We start from the raw sequence: 23,039 nt of genomic DNA, 5'->3' as shown, positions 1-23,039 counted from the left end.
AATTTAACATTCAGGCAGAGGGGCAGGGTTCCCTGAGGCAGGCCACTATGTATGATTATAATAACAAAAGCAACAAAAAGCAAAGGTTAAAGTCAAAGAAACAGATCCAACACAGAGTCAGAATTGGCTCTTCCCTGTTATATTTTCATTGACCTTTGCGGGCTTCTCTGCCTCTATCCATCTCTGTTGATGCTTCTCAGGGTTCTTTCCACAGGCTGCTTCTCTTAAAGTCATTAGAGTCACTCTCTGAGTAATCTCATCTACTCCCAAGGCTTTGATAACCATTTATTTACTGACAACTCCCAGATTTATAACTGCCAATCCAGTCTCTTCCCTGAGCTTCAGACTTGTGGAAATCTCAGTGTGTATGTACCAAAACCCCCAAAACTCAGCAAAACACGAGTTAATTATCTTCCCTCCCAGACATACTCCTTCTCCCATATTTCCTGTCCTGGTGAGTGGTACCCCCATCCTGCCAGTGCTCTGCCATCACTCGTGACACCTCCCTGACCCTGCCTTCCACAGAGTCATCGCAAGTCCTGCCAGGTTTACCTTGGAGACAGCTGTCAAGTTTTTCCACCCTCTGCTGCCCCACTGCCCGTACCCTAGTGCAGGCCAACATCAGCTTTCTTTCAGACCACCACATGAGTCTCCAAAACTGTCACCTGTATTCTCGCCCACCACCACTGTTTTCTTCAAACTTTTACCTGAGTCATCTTTTCACACATCTGATACTGCTGTTTAAAATCCACCAAAGATTCCTCTTTGCCTACAGAATAAAGCTCCGATTTTTAAATATGGATTAATGAGGCCCTTCATTACTTACCCCCAGCCTACCTCTCTAGTCGTCTCTCTTGCAACTCTCCTTCCAAGACATGTTGAAAGGTTTTCAGTTCTCCAAGCATTGCTCTCACTTTCAACTCTAGGCCTCTAGGCCTTTGCTTTGGACGAGGCTTTTAGGGCTACAGAGACTCTTGTGCCCATGAGGACTTCAGCCTAGGCAAGAACCTGAATCATGAGTTTCACATTTCATCCAGAACAATAGGTCCTTCTCAGTGTAAGAAGTTGTGAAAATTAAGTTGAAAGCACATGCTTAGAGCATTTCTGAGAGCCCTGGGGTGCCCATGTCCTTGGATAAATGACTAGTTGGGGTTTGGATGCTTCAGGCACTGAATCGGGAAGCTGACTGACAATCCATGTGATGGTTTCCTGCTCAGGTCCGGGCAGCTCCCCCTCCACCTACGCAGAACCACCGAAGGCCAGCAGAGAAGATCGAGGATGTGGAAATCACACTGGTGTGATGATGGCTTTGCCCGTCCGTTACTGCTACAATCAAGGCCAGGCTTAGAGTTTGGCCAGTCTTGTTTTTTAGGCACCTTTGCATGATGATGACTCGAACAGAGCAAAAACAAGGAGGATTATATGTGACTGGGTGGCCTCGTAGACTCCTCCCATGTTTTGAATATTTTGTGCCTTTTTTTGTTGTCATTTTCTATGTCATCTCTCCTACCACAGCACAAATCCTAGAGGGCTCTAGAAACACAGAGGGGGACAGCCCTCTTGCCTAACAGTGGCCCATTTTTGTATGAGACTCAAGACCAGGCCTCGATCAGGGCACAGTCACAGAGATACTGATCATGTGCACTCGTACAGTATATTACTGTGGCCACAAGGATGTGGCAAAGATTCTCATCTTTCTTCAAGTGGCTTCTGCTCATCTGATTGAGTTTAATCAGATCACATTGGCTACATAAGGAAGCAGGAGGAGGGATTTCAGGAGAGGCTGGCTCCTCCCCACAGTTAGTCCCCAAATTGAGAAACTGAAACCGTATTGGAAAAAAATGGACTGCCCTGAGTTTAGTACCAGTTGCATTAATGCACATCTCTTCCACAACTAACAGATTTAAAACAATAACAGTGTCCTTTGTATTAATATTTATGCCATTCATTTAGTATTAGTGGAGCTAACATGGAGGGGCTGAACTAGTAGCCGAATCTCATCCCATCACATAGACTAATAGAAAGGAGGCTGTGGCAAAAGCAGAAATGGAGCTTCCAGATCTGAAATGAGCCAATTTAATGTTCTTTTTATATTTGGGTATTTTTCATTTTAATTTTTACAGTGTATACTATTCTGACCAGTATCCTTAGAATCTGAATGTCTAGATAAGCTGGGGACACATACTTGCCTTGTCGAGCTTCTCTACTGGGGAGGCCTCTAGCATTATTTTATTCCCAAGCCAGTCCACTGGCCCAGGCAGCCACCCACCACATAAAATGCAGCTTCCCAGGTCCAACTGACCTGACATTTCCTTGGGAGGAAGAACCTGTGGCTCATGGAAACCAGCTTCCTGTGAAGGACTAAAGGATTCCACAGGTGCAAACTGACAGGTTCTCCACGTCACAGGGAGAGCCCGGAGTAGCCTTCTCTGCAGGCTAACAAACCCATAGCCGCAGGCGTCCCAGAGTAGGCCTCCAGCGGCCCTCCACCTCCTATGGAAGATAGGGAGTGCATTGCTTAGGGACTAAGGGATGTTTGCCAGTTGCTTTTTTTTTTTTTTTTAAATCAAATTTGTAGAATTTAATTCGAAAGTTGTCTTATGCTTTGAAAATGCCATCCCTCCTAAGAATCTAAAAACGTGAAATGCTCGCCAAATGTCCCCATGGGATTTTTGACCAAAAGTAAGGTCAGAGCTGAAGAAATTTTCAGTTAGTCATTTGATCACTTCAGTGACAGTACCCATTGATGAATCTTCTCCGTGATTTGAGGATTTTTTTGTTTTTTGCTTCTTAACCTGTTGATCTATTTGAGGTCTTTTTGTGTTTATCAAACTTATTCTTAAGTTTAAAAAAAATTTAAAGGGTGGGTTTTTTTTTTAAGATTTTAAAGTTTGTTGACAAGTTTAAAATCTTCAAAGCACTTTAGAAATCTTCAAAGTGCTGAAATCAGGCAATTCTTGCCACCCAGTCTTGTATTCTCTCTTTAGCTAGCAAAATTGTCCTTGAATCTGGGTTTTCCACATTCTCAGAGGGTTATTTGAAATCTTTTGTTATATTTTAAAATATTTTTTGGAAGAGCTGCTAATTTTATTTTAAAAATACAAAGTTGTAAAAATATGCCTCCTTTTTAAAAAGAACCCCTCCCTCCAGGACATGTAATCCAGTGTCACAGTGCACACGGCTGGGCTCAGAGGAAGCGCCTCTGTGCAGATGTGCTTTCTTTACAGTGGCTGTAAAAACTTTGTATTTATTATGTATAAAATGTTGAATAATAAAAAAATGGAATTAAGTTTTCTAAGTTTTACTTATAAAGAGATTTGGGTAAGCAGGCTTTTCCAAATACCCAGTGCTTCTTATAAAGATACTTCTAGGCCCTCCTTTAAACCCTACAACAGATACAGAGAGGGGGAAGTAAATTAATCCATCCATGGGACAAACAGCCCTGCATGCCACCCACCTGCCATGTGTAATACCCTGAATGCTAGAGATAGAAATAAATAAGTTGTGGTCTTGGCTCTCAAGGTTCTTTCCCAGTGGAGAAAAAAGGTATACACATGAGGACAGTACTGTGTGAGGTGCTGGAAGGGCGAGGCAGGGAGTGTGCTGAGGGAGCTGAGGAGGGAGCTCTGATTCTGCAGCTGGAAGGGCGAGAGGAGGGCCACTGAGTCCCCTCAGAGGATGTGACTGCTGGCTTCTAGGAAGTGGGCACTCTGGACTACTCTGTCCTTTCCTAAACCTCCACCCTGAGTAATGAGTCAAGGGAAGGAGATTTTACTGGTCTCGGGGGTGGCTAGAGGATTCCAGGTGAAAAGGTGAGTCCCTCTGGCTGCCAGCCGGCCCAGTGAGGATGAGAGGTCAGCCTGTTTGGGGAGGGGCCCCACAGCCCTCCTCTTCCAGAGCTGCGCATGTGCGATATGTATTCTTCCAGACGTTTTCTGTGCATAGAACTCATATGCACACACTGCCTTTTTATATGCGAGATTATATAATACATTTAGGTTTACCTCATTCTTTTTGAAGGCTGCATTATATTCCACTGTTTGGATATATCATAATTTAAACATTCCTGCAGTGATGGATGATGAGGTTGTATCCATCCATTTGCTATTTGAAAGTTGAAATGAACACCTTTGTACATAATTCTTTAAAAATTTGTTCCAGTAAAAATATTGGGTAAATTCCTAAATACGAAACTTGAGAGTCAAAAAGGTATGTGTGTATTTAATTTTGTTAGATGTTGCCAAATTGGCCTCCAAAATGACCGTATCCGTTGACACTCCCACCAACAGCATAGAAGACAACATGGACTTTGGAGTTGGAAGGTCTGAGTTAAATCCTGCCTCCCCCTTGACAGCTGTGGAACCCAGCTTCAGTGTCCCCATCGGAAACATGAGAATAATGCTGTGGATCCAAGGACATGTAAAGTGTGCAGCACAGGGTGGTCCCCACAAGCATCCCTCACCATCACTTTGCCCACCTTCAGCGGCCTCCCCTACAGAACTGCTCCTTGCTATCCTTCCAGCCTCCTAGTAACACAGGGCTGTCATGAGGCCCAATGGAAAGAGTGGGTGTGAAAATGCTTCACCATAAATATGGTAAGGACTATCAGTGCACATTTAATATCTCTTCCATCTCTTGCCTTCCCCTGCTAATGAAAGCTGCTCGCATTCAAGACTACTGTTGGCCCCAGAGGCCTGGTCTGTGACCAGCGGACGGAATTAAGCTAATCATCCCACCCCTGTATCATAGCTACATTGGGGCCTCCTTCATCACAGGAACTAAAGGTAAGGCAGCTGAACCAGGTTCGCAGCACATCACCTAGATCCCTTTCCTCTGACCCACCACCCCAGCCCACATCCACAGGCAGACAGAAGCAACTGGGAGGATATCCTCTGGCCGCAGCCCTGCCACCGCTTGATGGACGCCCTTTCCACTGGGCTGCCACAACCCTGACTTTAAAAGAAGTAGAATGAGATGATTTCCAAGGGCTTATCCAACTCTTATGTTCTAGATAAGTTCAGTTTCTAGATGCAGAGTGAGAACATCACACAAAAAGGTCACAATATTTGAGAACAGACTTTACGAACACAGAGACTTCTCAGGATGGCCAAAAGTTGAAAATTCAAGCCACTGAACTCTCCACTGGGACAGAGCAAACTGTCCTCTGGGTTGTGGTCACACCCGGGCTGCACTATTCACTCACTGCCCAACGAGCCCGGCCAAAGCTTTCGGTTGTGAAGCCCGTTATTTCCTAACCCTCTGAGGGGCCTTGTAACAAAATCTGGCTGCATCTTTGCATTTAATGCTCGTTATGAAGCTGTTTTTCATGACTAAAATACGTTACAGAAATTTTAGTTTAGAAGGGAGAGAGTTGTCCTGAAATCCTACAACTTAACCAGTATAAGTTTCCTCCTAGATGTTCCCTGTGTTTGCTGTTACTGCTTGATCTGCCAAGAACCCCGTGAATGCCAAAGAGCATCTTGTTTCTGGACCATTTTCCCCTGGTCCCACTGGCCAAAAAAACAAATGCAGCATTTCTGCTGTGTCTGTGTCAGAGAGCCCTGGTCTGAGAATATTTTCCTGGAATGTTATCCTGAAACAGCAGAAATGAACACACCTCTTAGGGTTCACACCTCTTCCACACTGTGTGCTCAACACCTAAGCATGTGTTTTGTCACTCACTTGCTCCTATGAGGGGCAGGGGAAGAGCCGGGTCAAGAGGCCTGTATTCAAGTCCCTGGGCTGCCTCGATTACCTGTGCCCTTAAGGTCATCCCTTCACCCCTCTGGGCTTTCCTCTTCTTGTCTCTAAAATAGGAACGAGAAGACAATACAAACTTCATAAGACCCAGGGGGATCAAATAAGATAATGTACAGATAAGCTGAAAATATTTTTGACTAGTGGATGAGCATCTGTAAGAAGAGAACTACCTGTACCAGACACGTCACGTCGCATCTCACAGATGGGTCCACACCTAGTGCCACCAGGATTCCTCCAGAGAACGATGGGCCAGGACCACCTCTATTTGTTCAGTCAGCAAACTTACTGCCCCAGGCCACGTTCTGGGCATTGAGACATAAGTGACTCAGTTCCCATCCCCGTCACCAACGGGCTCACATCTGGTGGGGGTGACGTGGGAACAGCAGTTTCAAGCCAAAGTGCTTCTCCCAGGACAGGGAGATGACCAAGGGGCAGTAGGACCCCAGAGCAAGAGCCTCTGTCATTTCTCCCTCTCAAGCTTCAGGCAGGTAGAGGAGGTGGTACCCATGCCTGTACCACAGCCCCAGGGAAGAGCCCGGATCACCAATGGTGAGGTGCAGAGCCATGGAGCAGGGAGAGTCTCACGGACGTGGAAACTCTTCCCACTGTGATTCGCCCAAGTTCTCTCAGGAAGGTAACTGGGAGTAGAACCTAGAACCTGGCCTCCAGAAGACCAGGCCAGCAGCTCTCTGCAGAGCCTAAGTCCAGTTTTTAGAAAAGAGGGAATCGGGGGCCTGGATTCTTATCCCTGCTCTGATGTGTGACCCTGGTCCCTCTCTGGCCCTCAGTCCATATGCACAGCAAGGGTGACACTTTTGACATTAGGGAACAAACTCAGGCAGGCAGCCCCTGTGTACTGAACACCTGAGTAGCAACTATTGAAAACCTGGAGAGAACCGGAAGCTCAGAGCGTTTTTTTTTAATACATCTTTGTTGGAGTATAATTGCTCCACAATACCGTGTTAGTTTCTGTTGCACAACAAAGCGAATCAGCCATATGCATACACATGTCCCCATATCGGAGTGGTTTTAAGCACAGGGTTCTATCCCTGCCCCCTCTGCTGCCCGGGACTGCAAAGACTAGAGGTGCAGCCTTCCCAGCTGGCACCCCTCTGAGCTCTTCCCCTGCTTGGCCTTTGCCAACCCTTTTCCCCACACTTGCCTCATTCCCTGGAATGCCCAGCCTGTCTCTGGCCTTCCAGACTTGCTCCTCCAGGAAGCATTCCCTCCAGGTAAGTTAAGTTGTGCATGTGCTCCCTGAAGTGAGGCAGGCATGTGCTAGCAGATCTGCCCCATGAAGAAAGGAAGACTTAAGGGGGGTAAAGGGGTCACTGTCCCAGGAGTTGAGTCATATAATTTCCTGAGCTCCTTTTCTGCATTCTCTAAGCAGTCTGAATTCACTGCAGTCCTGTGAGGTACTTGCCCCAGATGATGTAGCTGGTTTAACAGCCTCCCAGGATTCAAGTTCACCTCCCTCCTGCGGCCCTGCATGTCCCTCAGTTCAAAGGACACTAACCACCCCCCCCCGCCGGGCTCAGGCCTAGGCACCCAGGGCCAGAATGGAAAAAGAGAAGCAGGGAGGGATTTAGTTTAGACAGAAAGCTAGAATCATCTACCCGATGGAGGCAGTGGGCAGGCACACTGCTGGAGCACGGCAGGTAATGCCCTGCAGCTCTGCCTAATTGGGAGCCCAGATTCGCTGACATTTTGTTTAAAAAAAAAAAAAAAGTATGACAAGAGTCACAATCCTGCTGTGCCAACTGTGATGATCTCGTATCACTTACCCTCTCTGAGCCTCAATTTTCTCACCTGTGAAAGAGACACCTACATCACAAGGTGGTTGGGAGGAACAAGATACTGGATAGAAAGCACAGGGCACAGGGCCTGACGCAGCTCAGTAACGGTGGCTACTGCAAGCTTTGGTCTTTCTGAATCCCAGGAGGCGGGAGAATGGCCTTGGCAGACCTAGGCAGCTGGTGACTCCTGGTGGCCGCTGGGAGCCAGGGCATGAGGGCCAGACCTTCAGCAGCCTTAGATTCAAAAGATCCTGGACTCCTAGAGTCTTTGACTGTTAGACTTGCTGAGTCCTCAAATAAGAGAATTTAGTCACTTATGAACATTCCCTGAGGCTTTCTCTGGCTCTGAGGCCTGATCCCAGGGAATACTTTGCTCCCATCCTGGCCTCTGCCAAGAGCTTCCTGACTGAGATGGAGGGAAGCAGACACAAACGTGGTGGGGGGGGTATAGAGATGGAGGAGGCTCCTAGCCAGCCTGGCAGGTGAGGAGAGGCTCTCAGTGAGGGGATCCTGAAGGACAAATTTGAATTAGGAGTTGGGAGGGAAGAACATTCTGGGCAGAGAGAAAATCACACGCAAGACACATTCAGAGTAGCAACAAAGTGAAGATGCAGCTGAGGCCAGCAGGGCCACATCCTGAGGGTAAGGAGTTTCTCTGCAGGCAGTGCAGAACTTCAAAGGGTTGGACGTATGACCACAACACCTTAGAAAGTCACTCTGGCTGTGGCAAGGAGGGAACTAGGTGGAGAGAGCAGGTCGAGGACAAGGTGGCCTGCAGTGGCAGCAGGAATGGAAAGGAGAGTTAGACGCAACAGCCCCATGCCTTGGTGCCCAAGAAGAAGTGGGGTGTGAGGGGAAGAGACGCTTATGACAGGGATAGATAATGCCTAGGAGGCAGCTGGGTATGTCACCCAGAGCTCAGGGGACAGCTGGGCCGAGGGCAGTGAGTGAGCTGGGATCAGCAGAGTGTAGATTTGGGTATTTAGCCAACACTTAAACAGCCTTTGTCATGTGCCAGGAACTTTACAAATACTAATGCATCGAGTCCTTACAACAGTCTTCGAGGTAGATACTATTTTCCCATTTTACACAGGAGTAAACTATGGCACAAAGACATTAAGTAACTTGCTCAAAATCATTCTGCTACTAAATAGTAGAGCAGAGATTCAAACCCAGACAGTCTAGCTGCAGAGTCCTGGCTCTTAGCGCTCTCCTGCCCATCCTGGAAATAGTCTGCAAAACACTGGGACTCAGGAGAGACACTGTAAGGTAATAAAGGAGGCTGAGAGTTCTAGAGTAAAGCCTTGAATCTCAACTGAGCGGACCCCCAGAGGTCAGCCCCTATCACTCAGGGACAGAAGTCCCCTTCAACACCTGGTGACTGGCAATGGCCGTCCCACTGACCCTCCTCCACGCCCCAGGTTGGGGAAGGAAATGGGAGTGCCCAGGTTCCACCCTATTGGGTCTGCCATGTACTCCAGATGCTTGTTGTGTGGCTTAAATCTGATGCTGATGTAAGCGAGGCCCAGGCCCAGCCCACGGATGTCCTCCCCGCCACACAAGGGGTCTGCCTCTGGGGCAAGAATGCAGCCCCAGTCTAAAGGCAGGCCTGTTGTACCGAGTACTTGACATCACTCTGGTTTTTCAGGATCCTTTCCACAGGGCCCCTCTCGGCTGTCTCCCCTGCTCCCTCCTCAGAATTCACACGGCCCCTCCTCAACCTCGGTCTACCCTGGGTGCCTGAAACAGAAGGGCCCAAGGACCAGGACCAGCTTAGACCGAGGATGAAATTTCCACTGCTCCAAAAGCCACTGTCCTTTGCTGCCTCTGGGCCTTTCTTCATGCTGTCAGCACAGAAGGCGGGCCAGCTCTGCCCAGCTCTGTGCGGAGGCAGGAGGAAAGGGAGCCCAGCCTGGGTCTCCTTGAGCCTCCACCCAAAGGCTTCCCTGTTCCCTGAATGCTGCAAAGAGGCAAGCAGATGCCAGTTTAAATGTAATTTTTTTCCACTTTTGCCAGAGATAAAAAACAAAACAATACAGTAATCCCCCCCCCAACCCACACTTTGTTTTTAAACAAACAGGCCAGGTCCTGCCAGGCCTTCTTACCCACTAAATGCCACCCCCATCCCTGCACCCCTACTGGCCCTGGAGCCTCTGGGGCAGTGGGGAGCTGTCCTCCAGCTTCAGGCTTTGGACTAGAGCTCCAGCTCAGGCAGGGGAGTTGTGGCACTAATGCCAGAGCACAACCTTCCTGGCTTGGTCCACGCTCACCACGTGGCTCCCAGAGTAGCACCAGGCCACGGCATTGACGGCGGCGCTGAGGAGAGGGAGAGGCAGGCTTCAGGGGGCGTCCACTGCTGGGCTCTGCCCCTCATTACTGAACCTGGGCATTTTGAAGCCCTCTCTGAGCCCATCTCCTCACCTGTAAAATGGGCTCAGAGGGCTGTGGTGAGAGCAGACCCAAGTGCACATGGGAAGACACCTTGTGAACTATGAAGGGCTCAGGTGCGGGGGCAGGGAATGGAAGGTACGGGACAAGGGCTGGGGGTTCCAGGATGCCCAGCATGTCAGGACCTGGAATCAGCTTAGCAGGACTGGGGCAGGGTGGGGGGTGGGGTACTGGGGCTGGGGTGGGCAGGTGGGTGGGCAGTGGCCGTGCTCACCAATGGGGTCCCCGAAGGCTACTCTCCAGTTTCCCAGTGTCTACATCCCAGATGTAAAGAGCTCCATCCCAGGAACCTGCCAGTGCGTAGCTTCTGTCTGGGCTGCAGGGACCACAGCACAGCAAGAGAGAGGAGATTAGAGGTAAGGACACAGACAGAGACAGATGGGACACACTCAGGCATGGGTGCTGTGCTCTCATGGACACACCTGAACACAGCTTTGGTCCAGTCAGAACCGCACCTGAAGCCATCAGCCCTGAAAACAGACAGGGTCGGGTCAGAATGGAGGTGGCTCAGCCAGGAACTTACGGAGCTTCCTCTCTCCGGCAAGGGCTTGGCCACCTCACCAGGCCCTGATCCAGAGGGGCCTCCAGGGAGGGCCCCCCGCTGACGGGCCTTTTACAGGGGACAAGGCCCAGCTGCCACAGCCAAAGCCACAGGATCAGTGGGCACAAAGCAGGTACCTGAACACCTGGCGGACATTGCTGACACGCAGGTCGATGACCTTGAGCGTGTCGTCTCGGGAACAGCTGAGCAGATGCAGCTGGTCGTGGCTGAGGCTCAGGGAGGTGACCCGGCCCTGCACAGGGATGACCTGGGTGCAGCGGGGTCCCCTGAGGAGCAGGGACAAAGGCGAGGATGAGCAGCAGCCACCCTGACAAGGCTGCTCCTGACAGACTAACGAAGTCCAGAGGCGCCCCTGGTCTCAGGCCACTAAGGCCAAGGCTGACAACTAACCTCCCCCTGCAGCCAGCCCCTTCCATCAGGAACTTACTAAACCCTTGGGTCACTAAAATAAGTGCTGGGGGCGGGGGCGGGGAAGCAATGAAAGTCTGTCTTTAAATATGTGAAAGAGAGTGCAAAGGGTTTCAAAAGGCAATCTCTGCAGATGAGTCAGAAGCCTGAGGCAGGCCTGGCACTGGCTCTGGCACTGGTTCCAGCACTGGCTTTTATAAGCCATTCAAGCCTAATGCTGGGCTCTTAGGCTCAGAAAACAATATAACTTTTGTTCCTTTTGACTAAAAAGTGGTGATTATATGGGAAAAAAGAGATTCTCCATTTTGGTTGGCAAGACCCAGGCAGGGTCCCTTGGTTGGACCGAGGGCCAATAAGAAGGAGGCACAGGTCTCCAAGGGCAGCTGAGCCTTCAAGGGGCCGAGCCCAGCACAGAGGCCACCAGAGCCTCGCTTCCCCAAGGTACCCTCAGCAGCTCCATGGCTAGAAAAAGGAAGAGAATACAGGAGCCCTGCCCCCACCTCCACCACCCACAGCCTGCGCCTATCACCTGCTGTCCCAGAACCGGATCTTCTGGTCATTGTGACCACTAATGATGACATGGTCCCCACACACCACATCGTTACAGTAGGAAAGGACATTGATGGTCCTGGAACCTAGGGACCAAGGAGTAGAGCCCCAGCCTCAGAGAAGGGTTATCAGGAGCCAACCCACTGGATGTATGGAGAAGCTGAGGCCCAGAAGCCCCAGAGGTAAGGTGTCCTCCCAAAACTAGAACCCAGGTCCCCTGTTCCCCAGCCCAAAGCCTGAGGTCACCTAGAAACCAGGGAAAGCATCATCGATGGGGGGGATAGAAGAGGGGCCTTGGGAGGTTTCATCCCAAATGCCTGTAAATCTTGAAGCCACTCCCAGAGAGCAGGCTGAGGTCCCCCATAGCCTGGCAGGGTCCTGGCCGTTGGGAAAGGGGAGGGTTGGGCCTCACAGTAGGCTCGGCCTAGGTCCCACTCCTTCACTGTCCGGTCCCGGCTCCCGGTCACCGCCTGATGCATCGTTAGCTTGAATTTGGCAGCCGTCACCTTGTCTGTGTGTCCAGATAGTGTCTCCTGCCACCATCCCAGATATGCATCAAGGGTATGGCCAAGACTCCATAACAAACCCCTCCAGGTTCAAGGCATGACCCCTGACCCCCAGGCTGCCTCCCCAGTCAGGCCTCACCTTGGACTGTGCCTCCCCAACCTTCCAAAGCTGGGCGGCCTTATTGTAAGTAGCTGCCAGTACCTGGGAGCCCTGGGGAGATAGGAGGGGAAAGGATAGGTCCTGAACCTGGGCCTGGCCAGAGGCAACTGCAGGCCAGAGAGCTAGGGTCAGGGCTGCCTCAGAGCTTCCCCCAGCCCAAGTCACCCAGGTAGGCAGGGGAGAATCGAGGCCCAGGGAGGAGGATTGTGTAGGAGCTCTAGGATACCCGTGATGTTCCCTCAGGCCCCAAAGCCCCCACCTGCCCAGTGTGGAAACTGGGGGAGGGACATCCTATGCCCCCCAGGTCCTCTCACCGAGGGGTCAAAGTCCACACTGGTGATGCTGCCGCCAGCTCCTTCAAGGGTCTGGTTGGCCTCCAAGCGCCCTGGGGGGACCAGGAGAAGGGACAAGTGAAGTGAAGTCACTAATCTCACGAAACAGAGGAGCCTGGACTGTGAGTGGGAAGATGAGTCTCTCCTAAATTAGAGGACAGAAGTGCTGGGCCTGTTCTTGGGGGAGCGGCCAGGGTTGGGGAGTGGGGGTGGGGGTCTAGCTGGAGGCTGCACCTTCCTGAACTGCCAGCAGAGGGCCCCGGGGGGCTGCAGGTCATCTCGCGGATGTCTGGAAAAGACCAGAGAGAAGGGACTGTCCCTAGGTCACACGGCAAGCCAGAGCCAGGCCAGCTGGAGACTCACCTCCTCCAGGAAGCCTCTGGGAGCCAGCTCTCACTCCCCAGTACACCCCCCGCTACAGAACACAGAGTAGATAGCTAACATCTGCCTCACGACTGAGTTCTGAGGGCTCAGTGGCACTAGAAGAGGAGGTGGCCTGGTGGGGGGGCCCAAGGGCCTGTCCCTGTAGAACCTCGTGACATGGTGCCTCCACCACCCCAACAGGGACCATCTGAGCTCAGCCCTCCCCACCCCGCAGGCCTCGACTTCAGGAAGTGGGAGGCTCTGCCCTTCTTAGGAGCAGTGAGCCCAGAACTCTTGCCGCTGCCCACAAGAATGTCCCAGGTGAGGAAACGCAAAGACTCAAGACCCCTCCCACCAAGGAGCAAGCTGAAGGTGAGGCTGGCCTGTGGGCAGGGACCCTCACCTCCCACGACATTCCAGAGGAGGATGAGGCGGTCAGCCCCTCCAGTGGCCAGGAGGCTGCTACTGGGGCCAAAACGAACAGCATTGACCTCAGAGAGGTGGGCATCCTGTGGGGAAAAGGGGAGGTTGGTGCCCCTGGTCCTCGCCACACACACCTCTTTGCTCACACTCACAGCTCTCTGTCACGCATCTTTGCACACATCAGGTCTCTGTTCGAACACTGAGTTTCAAACTCAGCCCCACCAGGGCTCATCACCTCTGACTGGACCCCTGCAGCAGCCTCCCGCCATGTTCCCAATACTCCACTACCTGGCCTCCTGGTCTCCCGGCCTCCTGTCTCTCCCTCATTATAAAATGCCAAAGGGCTCCCACCACAAGCTGTGGGAGGAAAACTCCTGCTCCCAGTGAGGGGCCCATCCTTGCTTCCCCAGCCTCCTTGGACCACTCCTGGGACCTGCACTCCCATATCGTACCCCATGCACTTGGCCCAGCTCCTCCTTACCAGCACATCCTGAGCTCGGGTAGGAAGTCGGGCGGCCATGCACACAGGGATGCTCTGGTAACGCTGCTCAGGGGCTCCCCCAACTGAGTGGCCTCTCCTCTTCTTGAAACTGCAGGAGGGGGTCAGGAGGGCATTCAGCAAGGCCTTCTGACACGGGAACCTCGAGCTCTCCTGAAGCAGCAACAACAGGAAGCAGACACGGAAGGCAGCAGAACATGGCCAGGAGGTGCAGCAGGCACGGTCCCCACCAGCCTCTGACCCAGGGGTCAATGTGGAGACAGTAGGGGCACCAAGACAGGCACAGAGGCAGGGCAGGGTTGTTGGTGGATGCAGAGAAACCTCGGAGCAGGGTTTCAGTCCTGGCCTGGCCACTGCTTGGCACTGTGACCCTGAACGAATCCCTGACATTTCTGAACCTCCATTTCCCAAATGAGTAGTAGCTGCTTTCTGGCCTCAGGCTGGAGCTTTTGGTCCCCTGTGACGACCCAGGATGAGGGCCAGGGCCTGGAAGATAGCCAGGCAGGGGCTGGGAATGAGGCCATGCACCCAGCTCCTGCCTCTGGGACTCAGCAGAGACTCACACACAGAGTGCTGGGCAACGTACGGAAGGACACACTGAGACACATACACAGCCCAAGCCTGGGCTCCAGGAGCCTGACACATGCATCCAAGGGGCCCAGCACCTTCACACACATGTCGGTGCACACACACACTTACTCCAGAAGCCCCTTCACCACATCCACACAGCGGGACAACGTCAGGGAGGTGGCGGAGGCAGACCTGGGGCAGAATCGAGAGAGATGTGCTAAGGGACTGGCCGGTGGCTGTGCAGACAGCAGTCATTCATCCCTACACTCTTGAGCCTGGACAAGAACTTTGCTCCTCCAAGGCCAGGAGAGCACGATGACCCAGAGGAGTCCCAGGAAGATGGAGGAAGGGAGGGATTTGGAATGAAGTCTCCCAGTTTCACCATGATGGTTAAGACCTGCCTCACCACCCAAGTGCCCCCCAACAAAATTTCACGGGAGGCTGAGCTGGGGCCTATGGAAGGGGGTGAAGGCGCCCCCAGGCTGAGAAAGCACAAGGCTGGGAGCAGGGGGCTGGGAAACCTAGATCCCCAAAATACCCAGGAGATCATGTGTCCTGAGATGACCTGGCCCGCCAGGGCTAAGGCTTTGGGGACTGCATCTCATGCCCCTCCCCAGGGTTCCTTCACTACCCTGAGGCCTGGACACCAGCGACCTGCAAGAGAGGGCTGCAGGGGCTTCCCTGGTGGTGCAGTGGTTAAGAATCCGCCTGCCAATGCAGGGGACACGGGTTCAAGCCCTGGTCTGGGAAGATCCCACATGCCGCGGAGCAACTAAGCCCGTGTGCCACAACTACCGAGCCTGCGCTCTAGAGCTCGTGAGCCACAACTACTGAGCCTGCGTGCCACAACTACTGAAGCCCACGCGCCTGGAGCCCGTGCTCCGCAACAAGAGAAGCCACCGCAATGAGAAGCCCATGCACCGCAACGAAGAGTAGCCCCCACTCGCCGCAACTAGAGAAAACCCGCGCGCAGCAACGAAGACCCAATGCAGCCAAAACTAAATATTTTAAAATTTTTTAAAAATTAAAAAAAATGAAAGGACTGGAGGAGAGCTTACAGGCTGGGGAATGCGGGGAGGGCAGTCTCAATGCCAGGAAAATCAAGACAGACGGGGCAGACTGGGGGTGAGGGGCATCCAAGGACTGAAGCCTCAATCAGGTCCCACCCATATGAGCTCCCATCTACACATGCTTCACAGGCATTCAGGTACGCTTACCTAAGCTTGTACACACATATGCTCTGATGTCCCTGTGAGTATGCACACACATGCCTGTGACTGCTGAACCCTGGACCTTGCCAACAGGTTCCCTCCTGGTCACACCCTTTCACCAGCCTGACATCCCACCCCCAGAGCTCTGGTCCTGGGAAGGAGAAAAAGGGGGTGAGGACAGAGGTTGGGGTCCCGGAGGTGGCACTGAACCTAAGTGGCTCCAGGCACTGGAGGTCAGATCTGTCCTGGGGTCCAAGCTGTACCCCAGTCTCTTCTCAAGCCCCCTCTCAACCCAAGAGCTGGCCCAAGGTCCTAGAGGAAGACTCTGGGATGGGACCCAGCTCAGAGCTGTGGGACAGTGCTCACCTGAAGGGCCTCTTCCATTTCTCACCAGCCTCACTCTCCAGGAACGCTGGCTCAGCTGCCAGAGCCAGAGTGTCTGCTTCCTCTCTGATCCCATCTCCTAATGTGTCTGGGCTCCTGGGGGAGAGAATTAAGCTCAGATGGCTAAGGGACCAGGCCAGCCCCTCCGCGCCACGGTGAGGATGTGCAGACCCAGAGATGAGGGTGTCCCTGTGGACGCACGTGTGGCGGGCGCAGGTGCTGGCTCCTACGACCACACGTGTCTGCACGTGTCCTGGGCTCGTTCTGCCTGGGGGCCTCGGCACCGCGGCTGTGCACACTTGCAGTAAGGTGCACCGGCGGCCGCAGGCAGGTGGGGGCGGGGTAGAACTGTAGCGGCCCCGGGGCAGGGCACTGCAGAGGCCGCGGGGCAGAGCCCGCGGCAGAGCCTCGGCAGGCAGGTCTCAGGCGCATCCTCATTCTTACTCGCTTATGCTCACTGTCCGCTTGGCTGCCTTCTTCAGCTCCTGGGACACCCGCGCCTGCTTGGCCCTGGGATAGAAAAACTTCCTGAGAGTCGGGTCGCTCCCGTGCCCGGAAGGCGGGGCCGGCCCCGACCTGACAGGCCACGCCACCGCTCACGTCCCCGAAGGGCGGGCCCAGCGCTCTCACCTCTCGCGGCGCTCGTTGCGCAGGTTGCGCTCGGCTGCGGCGCGCGCCTTGCGCCGCACCAGCCGATCCAGCAGGTCGCGTGCCTCCTCCTCGAGCCTGCGCAGAGCCGCCTCCTGGTGCCCGACGTGCACGCGCAGCGCCTCATAGGCCGCCCGCTGTGCCGCGTTCAGCGCGCGCCGCGCATCCACCTGTCCCTCCTGCTTCTCCCGCGCCTCCTGCAGCTGCGCCACGCGGGCCTCCAGAGCTGCCAGCCTGGAGAACGCGGAGAGCCTCCATCACCGCCCTGGGGAACCAGTCTTGGAGCTGGGACAAACTTGCCCCTGGCCACGCGGCCAGCCGGCCGGCTAAGCCACGTCTCCGACCAAGCCTTCGCAGTCCTGCAGTTCCTGGCCTCTGCGACCAGCCACAGGCCTGGGGGCGTTTGAGGACGTGGGGAAAGCTGTCGGGCCCTTCCGGAGACCCGCGGGGTGACCCTGTCCCCTCCCCCTGGCAGTGATGGCCCCAAGCCTCCCCAAGGTGCGCAGGGGTGACCCCTCTCGCACCACCCGCGCCTCACCTGCTTTGCCGCTCCTCCAGCTGTGACTCCAGGGTGCCCAGGGCTGCGCTCTTCTCCACCACCTGGTAGGCCATCTGCAGCGGCGGAAGGGCCGGACAGGTAGGCATGGGTGCCTCTGGGCTGGGCCTCCAGCCCCTCTCTGGCCGACAGGCTAGTAGGACGGGGTCTGCCTCCCCTCTCACCTGCCCCCTAGCTCAAGAGAAAGCTGAGGCGCAGACAGGCGTTGCACCAAGCACAGGAATGCACTGCTGTTTCAGGGATCAACGGAAGGGCCTTAGGCTCTTTAGCCTAACACCCGAGTTTCAATTCTGGCAGTGCCACTTATATTCTCTGTGACCCGGGGTAGTCATTTAACCGCTCTAAACCAGCTCTGTTTCTTCACCTGTCCAGTGGGAATGGTTGTGCTTACCTCATTGGGTAACACGGAATTACTATAAGGAACTGTATCTCAAATAATGATGATTGGTCCTATAGCACTTAAGTGTGCTAGGTCTTATTCCGAGCACTCTACAGTATTAACTCTTTTAATCCGGTAGGAACTGCCATTCTCCCCCATTTTACACATGAGTACATTGACACAGAGCGGTTCAGTGTCTTGCCCAAAGTCACACAGCAGAACTGAGATCTGAACCCAGGCCACCTAACATGCTCCAAGTAAAGCGCTGGGGTATAGGAAGGGTTCAAGGGATGTGTGTTCTTTTCCCCACCTCTCCAAGCCCTGGCCTACCCAAGCGTAGATCCCAGAGAGCAAGAAGGAGCTCTGAGCAGAGGCACACAGGCTAACAGGAATGGACTGTGGGAGCGCCAGGCCCAGACTGAATACCAGAGCTGCCCCCAGCCCCAGAGTGGGGGTGAGCGTCATCTCATCTGTCCCCTGCCCCACTGAACAGTCCTTCATCCGAGAGCCAAGAGCTGGGGAAACCACAGAACTGAGGGGTCGGTGGGAGAGACAGATGCTAAGCAAAGCAGTTCCCACCACTGTGGCAAGAGGAATATGAAATAACCAAGGCTGGGGGCTCTTGCTGCTGACCTATCCCTGTGTTCTTTCTCACATGGGCCTGGCGAGAGATGGGCTGAGGAGCAAGGCTGGTGTCCACCTGCACTGACTCCTGGTGTGAGTGGGCCGGGGTTGGCCCAGTTTATAACATTTATAATTCCTTCCACCATTAAACAATCTGATCATCACTTCCACTTCCTCACCTGTCATATACTTTCACTGATGTTTTGGCATTCAGTATTTTTTTGATGCTTTTCAAAATCCAAATAATAGAGATGGAAAACAGATTAGTGGTTAGGAGTTAGGGATGATTGGAGGAGAGGGGCGAGTTGTGACTAAAACAGGGTAGCAAGAGGGAGGTCTTTGTGGTGATGAAATAGTGCTGTATCCTGATGGGCATGCAAATCTACACAGGTGACAAAATGACAAAGAACTATATACACTTCATACCAATATCAATTTCCTGGTTGTGTGTACTATAGTTACATAAGATATAACCAATGGGGGATATTGGGTAAAGGGTGCACAGGACCTCTCTGTACTGTCTTTGCAACTTCCTGTGGATCTATAATTATTTAAATAAAAAGTTAAAACAACAATACATGCTTGTTGTGATATGTGAAACAGTACTAAGAATTAAAGAAAAAGCCCCTCCCCATCCCTTGGCATATCCAATGGGAACTGAGTGGTTTGTGTCTAAGGACATGATGAGGAGGGAATGCTGAGGGCGAGGGGTGCGTGGAAGTATCCCAAACAAAGGGAACCATGAGCTCAGGGACAAGAGAGTGGCAGGAAATGCAACACTGAGGCCGGAGGACTCAACTTGGGAGCCAGGCTAAGGAGCTTTGGAAAATATGTACCAAACTGATCATGGGGAGAGGTGGTGAAAGGGGCTTCCACTTTTTTACTCTATGGGCTTCTGTTCTCTTGAAATGTTCACAACAAGCATGTATTTGTATATTACTTGTCTTTCTTTTAATGGAGATCATTTTTATTTTATTTATTTATTTATTGCGGTATGCGGGCCTCTCACTGTTGTGTCCTCTCCCGTTGCGGAGCACAGGCTCCGGACGCGCAGGCTCAGCGGCCATGGCTCACGGGCCCAGCCGCTCCGCGGCATGTGGGATCTTCCCGGACCGGGGCACGAACCCATATCCCCTGCATCGGCAGGCGGACTCTCAACCACTGCGCCACCAGGGAAGCCCTGGAGATCATTTTTATTATTAAAATATATCACTCTGGGCTTCTGGGCTTCCCTGGTGGCGCAGTGGATGCACGGGATATGGGTTTGTGCCCCGGTCCAGGAAGATCCCACATGCCGTGGAGTGGCTGGGCCCGTGAGCCATGGCCGCTGAGCCTGCGCGTCCAGAGCCTGTGCTCCGCAACGGGAGAGACCACAACAGTGAGAGGCCCGCGTACAGCAAAAAAAGAAAAAAAAAATCACTCTGAGTACATAATGGAGAATGGATGGGGGTGCCAAAAGAGGAGTGGTCCAGCGAGGAATGAGAGTAACTTGGACCAGGCAGACGGGGCACAAAAAATGGAAGTTGATGGATTTGGAGGCAGGATCCATGAGCTGGTGACTAGCTCAAGATGGAGGGCTGCTAGGGGTTAAAGGTGTCCCTGGGTTTCCAGCCTGGTGACTACCAGTGGAGGGGGGGATGATCTATCTCATTTATCACCTAGTCTACAAATATTCATTAGCATGGACTGTGGAGACAGGCCCCAGGGATACAATGGAGGCAAACCAAAGGCATCCCAGTTCTCGGGGTTCTCACAGCCCAGAAGGGGGCTCAGATTTTGAGAATCACCTCTCAAATGTAGAGTTGCAACTACAACAGAGGCTCTGAGGGAGAGGCTACCACTACGTTCATAGCCCCAAATACACATTAGTTGAGCAAGGGACTTGGCATGTGGTAACTAGGTAGGTGCTTACTGGCCCCTCAGCCTCCTCCAGTGGACTGGAAGCTCCATGGGGCCAGGTCCTGTTTACTGCTGCATTGCCTATGCCTTGGATATAGTGACTGTCAATAAATATTTGTTGAAAGAATGAATGGAGATCACAGAAAGGGGATTTGTGCGGGAGAGAGTTCAAATCCTGGCTCCAGCTCTCTAAGCTTTCGTTTCCTCTGAAATATACAGTTGTGGAGGATTAGCTGAAGTAACGCTTAGCCCAGCGTTCTCAACGTGGTGTTGGCCATATAATCACAGGGGCGATGGTTAGTCTGATTTTAGGCGTGAAGTCCAAAAAGCAGCTGAGCAAGAGAGTCTGGAGCTCATAAGAGAAGGCTGAGCTAGAGATGGGTCTGGGAGTTAGCAAACAGAAAGTCCTTGGGAGTCAGTTAACCCACCCAAGCTCCAAAGAACACCCACATCTGAAGGGAGGGGGTTAAAAAGGAGGGAAAGTAGCCAGAGAAGGAAGTTCAGAAGCAACAGCTACATAAGTGAGAGGAAAACCAGGACAGTGTGGTGAACCAGAAGCCAAGAGACACCATGGGGCAGGGGCGGGGGGAAGCAGTGGCAGGTGGAGCTAGCACACCCTGCCATGGAGATGGACCACCTTACTTTTGGTCTGCAAATGTGTATTGAGTGTCAGCTGGTACTGGGCCCTGAGGTTTGCAGGGCAAGTGGTGAGCAGAGCAGGCTGGACCATCCAGAAGGGGGAACAGAGGCTGCCTGTTTCCTGCACCCCTCACACACCCCTCCCTGAGCTCTCACTGCACTTCCTCCAGCTGCTGTTGGAGCCCACTTCATCCTGGGCTGCCAGGGCCAAGCTAGAGAGCACTCTGACCCCTGTCTGGCCTCAAGGCACTGGACTTTGGAATCTCCCTCACTTGCTGGCTCCCTTGGATGACATGTCCCAGCCCCAGAGTCCTGGATCCTGGGCCCACCCCATTCTCTCTCAGCCCCCTGCCCAGCCTACCTCTCCACACACCAGCCGGAGCCCCTCCTCTTCCTCTTGCCACTTCACCCTCAGAGCTGCTGGTGATGGGACTCCGTCTGAGTCAGGCCCTGACTCCTCCTCCCTGTCAACCAATCAGAGAGCGGTGTTCATTGTTCCTCCATTCAGCCAGAGGATACACACGAACAGTCTGAAACCAGAGCCGTGAACTTTCTCCTGAGGAAGGTGGGAGCCAGAAAGTCAGTAGAGGAAAAAGCAAGTCTCCAGAAACTAGAGCTGCCCGGGAACCTCTGCTCTTGGATTCCCCCAGGCCTGGAGTTCCCAGGCCAGGGTCCCCCTCAAGAAGCACCTCCCAACTCTGAGCCCCAGCCCATTCCTGGTTCTCATCTTCGCTCCCTCTTTGGAATAGGTGGCATTGTGCCCTTTCTGTAGGCATCAGGTGGCAAACAGAAAAAGACAGAGGTGTGTGGGCGTGGGAGGACAAATGCAGAGAGACGGACATTCTGAGCAGCTGGCCCCGGGGGAAGGCTGGAGAGCCTGCCTCCCCCTCCCCTGGGCAGCAGCCAAGGGCCACTGAGGTGCCTGGGAGAGAATGAACCCCGCATAGCCAGTGGGGGCAGGGCCCAGGAACAGGAAGCCCATTGTGACCACAAATACAAACACTCACCAGCCGCCCTGGTGGAGAGCCCGAGTGACATCGGTGGGCTCTGGCTGCAGCTTCTCTGAGAACTGGGCCAGCAGCTCCGCTTTCTCTAGGAGACGGTTATCTGCGGGTGCAAAAAAGGTGAGCCTGGAGCACAGACAGACTCTTTCCAGGAGACTCTAGGCATACAAGTTACCTCTCTGGCTGGGAGGGCTGCAGGAGCCGAGGGATGCAGAATTGGGAGCTACTGGCAGGCTGGGCTCTGCCCTTGCCTGAGGGGTGTCTGTGCAGCTCCATCAGGACCTCCAGCCCTTGCACACCCTCTAAGAGCATAGCCCCCAGGCCCTCCCAGGAGAAGACTTGCTCTCCCAGGGACACAGAAGGACGACCACTGCAGGGGAAGGAGATGGCTGGGTACTGCCTGCTGAGGTTCTCAAGGGAAGGAAGGGGCCAGGGGTTGATACCCAGGGCGGGGCCTGTCCCCAGAGAGCGATGAAACAGACTGAGCTCCACTAGCCTGTGGTCTTTGGCAAGATACTTCCCTTCCAGGGGCTCTTTCTGGGCTAAAAAGCAACCCTGACTTCCCCAGGGTTGGTGTAAGGCTCCCCCAAGGCCAGAACAGAAAGTCCTGGAGTTTGGTAGTTTCTGCTACAGACCCTGGAATACAGCCTCTCCACCCCCACCCATGGTCACTTCCTCTTTTCTCACCAGGCCCCGGTAGGGTAGAGATGGTAAGCCCAGGCCTAACTCCTCAGCTCCTTTCCCTATTCCTGTCCGCTACCAGTCACCTAGGTCACCTAGGTCAGTCACCTAGGTTGCTGGCCTTGTTCTCACACAAAACCCCACCCCAACGCTCAGGGAATTGCTCTGCCCCACCCTCACCCCCAGCAAATCTAAAGAAGATGCCATTTTGTCCAGTTTATGAGTGAGAAATAGGAGGCTTAGGGGTATGACCTGCCCAAGACCACAGAGAAGACTGGACTTCCAGTGTCTCTGAGTTCAGCCCTCCAGGATCAGTCCAGTCCCAAGATTTGCAGCTCCCAGGGGATGGGGTTGACTCCCTCAAATTGGACTGTTCCATTGTCCATCAGAGCAGTGGAGAAGTGAGGCTGCCTAGAGGCAGGGGGCTGGCCTCATATACCTGAACGGAGAGGACCTGCAGCCCAGAAGGCTGCAAAGAAATCTCCCAGGACAAGAGCAACAAATTCAGTTGTGGGGCTGGGGGGAGATGGTTAAGCAGCAGCCAAGATTAGGATCAGTGATGAAGCTGGAGGGACTGTGATTAGACTTTTAACCCCCAAACATACAATCTCAGATGACCAGAGGTGCTACACACAGGT

At 53.3% G+C, this 23,039-nt stretch overlaps 2 protein-coding genes across 6 annotated transcripts in view; one reads left to right on the top strand and one right to left on the bottom strand.

Moving 5' to 3' along the window:
• FCHSD2 (FCH and double SH3 domains 2) overlaps positions 1-5,382 on the top strand; it is a 294,342-nt gene extending 288,960 nt beyond the window's left edge. For all 3 annotated transcript variants that reach the window (XM_089915292.1, XM_022593750.3, XM_022593747.3), the window contains one exon: positions 1,218-5,382. In XM_089915292.1, the coding sequence (XP_089771418.1) occupies positions 1,218-1,301 (84 nt within the window). In that variant the 3' untranslated portion in view covers positions 1,302-5,382. The remainder of the gene's footprint in view (positions 1-1,217) is intronic.
• ATG16L2 (autophagy related 16 like 2) overlaps positions 1-23,039 on the bottom strand; it is a 43,569-nt gene that overhangs the window by 17,661 nt on the left and 2,869 nt on the right. Inside the window, exons 2-18 of one of the 3 annotated variants that reach the window (XM_022593751.3) lie at positions 21,724-21,823; positions 21,078-21,180; positions 17,158-17,231; positions 16,602-16,853; positions 16,416-16,481; positions 15,954-16,067; positions 14,506-14,568; positions 13,789-13,897; positions 13,288-13,393; positions 12,504-12,574; positions 12,169-12,240; positions 11,936-12,056; positions 11,504-11,609; positions 10,683-10,832; positions 10,427-10,474; positions 10,219-10,320; positions 2,076-9,872 (exon numbers count right to left, since the gene is read on the bottom strand). In XM_022593751.3, the coding sequence (XP_022449459.2) occupies positions 9,785-9,872; positions 10,219-10,320; positions 10,427-10,474; positions 10,683-10,832; positions 11,504-11,609; positions 11,936-12,056; positions 12,169-12,240; positions 12,504-12,574; positions 13,288-13,393; positions 13,789-13,897; positions 14,506-14,568; positions 15,954-16,067; positions 16,416-16,481; positions 16,602-16,853; positions 17,158-17,231; positions 21,078-21,180; positions 21,724-21,823 (1,745 nt within the window). In that variant the 3' untranslated portion in view covers positions 2,076-9,784. Of the gene's footprint in view, positions 1-2,075; positions 9,873-10,218; positions 10,321-10,426; positions 10,475-10,682; positions 10,833-11,503; positions 11,610-11,935; positions 12,057-12,168; positions 12,241-12,503; positions 12,575-13,287; positions 13,394-13,788; positions 13,898-14,505; positions 14,569-15,953; positions 16,068-16,415; positions 16,482-16,601; positions 16,854-17,157; positions 17,232-21,077; positions 21,181-21,723; positions 21,824-23,039 lie in introns of those variants that run through there. The other 2 variants (XM_089915293.1, XM_022593752.3) reach the window with 2 other exon arrangements.

Source organism: Delphinapterus leucas, chromosome 7, assembly GCF_059928025.1.
Source record: "Delphinapterus leucas isolate spDelLeu-1000000601 "Yukka" chromosome 7, BTC_Dleu_Yukka2, whole genome shotgun sequence".
NCBI classification, from domain to species: domain Eukaryota; kingdom Metazoa; phylum Chordata; class Mammalia; order Artiodactyla; family Monodontidae; genus Delphinapterus; species Delphinapterus leucas.
The sequence above is the reverse complement of the archived record's forward strand: the minus strand, read 5'-3'. Positions and strand labels throughout refer to the sequence as shown.